This window comes from Sinocyclocheilus rhinocerous, unplaced genomic scaffold, assembly GCF_001515625.1.
Source record: "Sinocyclocheilus rhinocerous isolate Xijiao unplaced genomic scaffold, SAMN03320098_v1.1 scaffold1402, whole genome shotgun sequence".
Classification (NCBI taxonomy): domain Eukaryota; kingdom Metazoa; phylum Chordata; class Actinopteri; order Cypriniformes; family Cyprinidae; genus Sinocyclocheilus; species Sinocyclocheilus rhinocerous.
The window spans coordinates 221,768-227,793 of NW_015640486.1; the positions used below are offsets into that span (position 1 = coordinate 221,768).

At 38.1% G+C, this 6,026-nt stretch overlaps 1 protein-coding gene across 1 annotated transcript; it reads right to left on the bottom strand.

The window, feature by feature from the left end:
- Positions 1-1,511: 1,511 nt before the first annotated feature.
- LOC107753230 (ankyrin repeat and SOCS box protein 12-like) lies at positions 1,512-5,340 on the bottom strand. Its single transcript, XM_016569350.1, has 3 exons — positions 5,276-5,340; positions 2,252-3,063; positions 1,512-1,713 (listed from the first exon to the last, which is right to left on the bottom strand). The coding sequence occupies exons 2-3, from the start codon at positions 3,042-3,044 to the stop codon at positions 1,580-1,582; spliced, it is 927 nt and encodes a 308-aa protein (XP_016424836.1). The 5' UTR covers positions 3,045-3,063; positions 5,276-5,340; the 3' UTR covers positions 1,512-1,579.
- Positions 5,341-6,026: the final 686 nt, after the last annotated feature.

The window sequence follows — 6,026 nt, forward strand, 5'->3', positions numbered from 1 at the left end:
CATCCATGCCTTAATCACTGAATAAAATGCAAAGTTAAACTCACATGTGCCTTGTTAACACATTAAATCACATTATAGCCCTTTAATGCACTGACTGCCATGCTGTCAAACTCTGAGCAATTCAATCAGTGTTTGAGGATACCATAGAAACGACTGAGAAGTGCTGAAATGATTTTGCGTCCAACCTGGCACAAAATTGTCTGTGACTTCTCTTATAAAACAGCATGTCTTTTATTGTATACACTACGAAATTAGACCAATCCAAAATAAATGTTAAATTGCAAAAATGTGCCTCCACTGAAATGCACTCAAAAACAAACAAACAAAAAGAAAAAAGGATACATGAATGCATTTTTTTTTTTCAATGACAAAAGGTAATAAAAGTGTGAAAACACAGGTTAGAAACACAAAGGAAAGTGAAGGGTATTTAACAAGCAACTGATTAACTAGAGTAACTACACCAGGGCTGGGCAACTGCGGTGTATTTGATCAGGGTTGGAGCTAAAATCTGCAGGACAGTGGTTATCCAGGACCGAAGATGCCCAGCCCTGAACCAAACTATGGTAAATAATGATCATGTGGTGACAGCGCCCTCTGCCGGCAGTGCTGAGATTGACGGCGAGGTGTTATGCCCAGAGGTAACTTACGCCTGATTTTTGAGCTAAGTAGCTTTTTAAAATGCATTTTTGATATGTTGCACGAGCGTTGTATGCAGTGTATATTTGATTAGGTTGTCACTACACCATTTTTTTTTAAATAAATTGAACTCTGCAAAACGAATTATGTAAATGCAACCTTGTCCACATATGTCCAGTACGGTCAAAGGCAAACTATCCTGCCAGCTATAAACTGTTCAGTGTGGACTGGCATTAAAAGCATTAACATGAATCAACATTAACATCATGGATTTCTAAAAAGCTGCACTGAAACAATGTGAATTGTGGACTTGATTAGTGTGACAAGAGTTTATTTATGTCCAGATGCAACAAACTGAATGCAAATCATGTAGTAAACGATTGTTCTAGGACACAGTGAATGAACAGTGCATTGTTTACAGCTATCGCATTCTAGAGGCAGAATTCCCCTTCACATCTTTAAGTATTATATTATTCAAATAAACCACGTTATATATAGCATATAACCTTTAGTAAACTTCAACATTATCACATGTATAATATAATTCATAATAATTAATCAACATATATAAAATACTTCATAAATAGATTTCAGTCTTGCTCATTGAATATTTCACAGTGGCTCAGGGAACCACAGCAAATCATCTTGTCGAAGGTCCACAAGCAAACTTTTGTAATCATTTCAACCATTACAGTTTTTCTTTCACATTAATTTACTTTACATCAACAAAAGAACATGACCTACTCCATTGTTGCATTAACCACATACTCCTAAATATCTTAGCAAAATAATAAAACAATCCATTAAATGCTACATTATCTGTAGTATTTAGAATTCTAAATGCAGAAAATATTACAAATATTACATATTACAATGCTTTACAAAAAGGGAAATTAATATTCGTCCCATCGTCAGATATGTATTTCACATCAGAAGAGGAAAATCAGGATACATGATTCAAATAGTCCTTCAGTATTTTGGGAATATCCAGACAATCTATGCAGCACATTTTGTTTTCCATGGGAAGGAACTTCCATAAAGAAAGTCGAGCCTGAGACATCAGTGTTTTTGGACAAACTGCGTATAGAGAGGATTTGATGTTACAGTCACATAGGAACGAATGACAGCATGAAAGGTATGAAAGCAAAGCACACACACACACACACACACTCTCTCTCTCTCTCACACACACACACACACACACTTAGGCTGGGAGGAATGGGGGTTTACTGGAAATCACCAATGCTGTTCAAAACACATGAACATTTAATGAGGCAAGCACTGTTCAGTTTAGTATTGATTATTTGTTTGTTACTAAACAATTGGCTGTTATATTATTTTCACAACACAACATTTTTACACACTGTAATCTATCTTTCTTTTGTTCTTCCTTTCTTTCTTTCTTTCTTTAAAATGCAGTGAATTACTTAAATTATATATTTTGTCTCCTCACAAATTAAGGCCATTCACTAAACCTAAACTTCACTTTTACAGACATGTTAACGTAAGTAGATTCAAGTGCAGATTTAGTGCAAAAGAAAAAAAAAAGAAGCATATTTGGTGCATTTCTTCCGAACAACTACTGGCAGATATCACCGATGTGTTACAGACTCACCTCTCTCTTTGAGCAGAAGCGTCACTGCTTCATTCTGTCTGGTTGTTTTATCTACGATTAAAGCGGGCAGATAGACGTTTGCTCCAAAGTCTACGAGCAGCTGGATGTATTGGGGCCCGCAGCCGTATTTGAGACACATCTCCAGCACAGTTTTGGGCTGTTTCATGCGGCTCAGCATCTTTTCCTCGGTGCAGTTGTAGTCCGGGTTCGCTCCATGCTGCAGCAACAGTTTGAAGCACTCCAGATGACCGTAACAAGCTGAAATATAGAGCGGCCCCCGGCAGGTCGTGGCGTTGGAGGCCCAGTCTGGGATCTTGGGTTTGACATCTACATCGGCTCCGTGCCGCAGGAGCTCTCTCAGGATGTCCGCGTCTCCCTCTCGAGCCGCGGTGAGCACCGGAGAGCAGTTGTTATACGGGCTGCCGTTAGGGTTGGCGCCGGCTTTCAATAAAGCAACCACACAGTCCAGGTGTTTGCCGGCGACGGCTGTGAACAGCGGCGTCTGGGCTTTGACGTCCAGGCTGTCGACCTCGGCCCCGTGAGCCAGGAGCAGCTGCAGACAGCGCAGGTGACCCTGAGACGCAGCGGAGCGCAGCGGAGTGACCGGTACGCCCCATCCGCTGCGGAGGTTAACACACCTCCTGTACCTGTCCTGAGACAGCAGATCAGTCAGCAGTCCGTCATCGTCTCTAAACACGGCCTGATTGAGCTCCTGACTGCAGCCCGTGTCCTCCTCCTCATCCTCTTTGGGTTGAAGAAGAGAAAAGATCTTGGATATGTCCATCAAACTCATGCTGGTGGACTGCTCCGGTCTTCATTCCATCAGATGGCAAGAAAGAAAGAATCAATTAATTAATTACTCTCAAGCTCTACAACATACAAATTGTTTTTGCAAATCATTTCCAATGACTTCTGTTTCTAATATCACAGCCCACAGATAATAACCTGGTATTCAGACCATCAGTGTGATTGTGAGCATGATTTGTGTCCCTGCAGCACAAAAGCAGTGTTAAGTCGCTGGGGTATATTTGTAGCAATAGCCAACAATACATTGTATGGGTCAAAATTATACATTTCTCTTTTATGCCAAAAATCATTAGGATATTAAGTAAAGATCATGTTCCATGAAGATATTTTGTAAATGTCCTACTGTAAATATATCAAAACTTAATTTCTGATTAGTAATATGCATTGCTAAGAACTTCATTTGGACAACTTTAAAGATGATTTTCTCAATATTTAGATTTTTTTGCTCCCTCAGATTCCAGATTTTCAAATAGTTGTATCTCGGCCAAATATTGTCCTATCCTAACAAACCATACATCAATGGAAAGCTTATTTATTCAGCTTTCAGATGATGCATTTCATCAGATGATGCATTCAACCAAGCAATCAGATTTTATGGTAACACTTTAGATTAGGGAACACATATTCAATATTATGAGTTTTCCCTCAACAAACTCCTAATTTGCTGTTTATGGATAGTAAGGCTGGTGTTGTTATGTTTAGGTATTGAGTAGGGTTAAAGGATCTAGAATACAGTCATACATTAATAAGTGCTTTATAAGTACTAATAAACAGCCAATATGCATGCTAATAAGCAACTAGTTAATAGTGAATAGTGTTTTGCTCTAATCTAAAATGTTAGAATTTGATATATACGGTTGGATATATTGAACGAGTACGGTTGTAACATTTATGCCTTTTTCTGTACTGCACAAATAATGACCAGAATAAACAAGGATAGTTTTTTTTTTTTTTTAGATATATTTCCTATTTTCCGCAGTTAATGGATGAAGACAAGGAACCCGGTACAGTTTTAATGTGCTAAATAATATATTGTTTAAAAGTGTAAATGAAATATGCTAAGAGATATAATTTGATATCATCATACCACTATCATTACATACAATCTATTGTCTAGTCTTTTTGTCTATTGTGCATGTTTATTTTTAATCACTGTTTTTGTCGTCTGTGTCTTGTCACTTGTCATCATGTCTGTGTGCTGGAAGCTTCTGTCTCCAAGACAAATTCCTTGTGAGTCTGATTTATGTATCTATTTAACTCTTGATTATTTGTAATGTTTTTTGTATGCTTATATATGAGTTCAGTATTTTTATGAATTTTTGCTCTTTTAGTGGCAGATATAAAGAGTTCCATCATCAGTGCAGTTGACATACAGTATATTATAACACAGCAGCACACTGCAGTACACTCTGGATGTTTGCCTGATTTTTCCACATAGTAGCATGCACCCCAAACGAAACATGTTAATTTGTCAATGACATACGAACATTTACAATACATACAGTTCATTATCAGGAACAACAATAAATTCAGGATAAAAGAGAAGGAAGTAAATTTAAAACACAACTTCCCAAAACATTCACCTCACTGTGCAGGAATGTGGATTATGCGCGGATGCGAATGCGCACACTGATTACGAAAGTTACTGTAAAGGTGTTACAGCTGTCTTTACCCTGTTACAACTGTACTCTGTCTACCATATTGCTTATGAACATTCACAGCTACTGCTTACAGATATTCCAACACAAGCCTATGCTGCCGTAAATATTTAATAAACAAAATATTTTCATGTTTGGGGGATTGTGTTTAGTTGCAACACATTTTCACATTTTCCAAAGCATTTGTGTAATTGAACATTACACTCAAAACCAAAGATTTACTGAGATATTGTCCAGTGACAACTTCATCTAAGTAGCTCTGGTGTCCACTATATATAGCACAATCTACCAAATGCCACCCATGAACAGACATCTGCAAATAAAATGTAATTATTCCAGTATACGTCACAGCAAATACTTATTTGCCCACGTTATATTTGAAGTAAAATCACACTCTGCCAAATGTCATGTATCATTAACAACAGCTGCTGGTGCTGTAAGTATTTTAGCAACAAATAAACAAATGTATAGGATCAGTCCACCAAGAGAAGTCTGGAGGCCCTTTAAAAGATCGTGATGCAGGCTGTTGTGCCATGTTTCTGCTGTAATTGTAGCTTACCTGTAGAGTGTGAAGTGTCCACAGAGAGAGACACATGAAGGCTCTGCGGCGCTGAGGGTCAGTGAGACACACACAGATCTGAGCAGACACACGGCTAAGTTTAGGCCACAGATGGACCAGCCCAAACTTCCATTCTTGGAGGGCCAGAGGAATGGAGTTATAATTAGAAAGGTGATAGACCTGTGACAGGCACAGACAGACAGCATGAGCCTCACTGCAATGCCATCTATACATGCATGATATCCACTGAGAACATTTGCAAAACAACAGTGTTGCACTGAAAGCATTAAGGCTGTGTTATAATCTCATCTGGTACCTTTGTCATGCTAACGCACATTTCCTTTGCTTTTCGCAGTCGCAGCTGTTGCGCTGTCAGGAGCTGAAGATGACGCCAGCTGCAGACTGCACCTAAAGCCCTGAGAGACAAATGTTCTCCAGTTATTTTTGTTTTCTTACTGTCTTGGAGTTCTGAAATCACCTGATGAACAGAAATGTTCAGAACAAAATGAATTGTTGCCTTTTTGAATCATTGCCTTGTTTGTATCTTTAGTTGGACCTCAGCACTTACTCACAATTAAAGTGCATTACGCACAAAATCAGTTGTTCCAATTTAGCAGACTTTAAGTATACCAGTTTAGTATACTAAAATAACAATTGCATGGTATTTTTATTGAGTACATAGATATGTAAATGTATTTGTAGTATACTTGGCATGAAATAAATGTATTTCAAATACATTTTAGTACATTTA

Bases quoted from the DNA above. Each gene is read 5' to 3' on its own strand.
- LOC107753230 (XM_016569350.1), bottom strand. From the start codon at position 3,044: ATGAGTTTGATGGACATATCCAAGATCTTTTCTCTTCTTCAACCCAAA. The intron at 1,714-2,251 runs GTGAGTCTGTAA...CTCTATACGCAG, and splicing joins GCTTCTGCTCAAAGAGAGAG to TTTGTCCAAAAACACTGATG.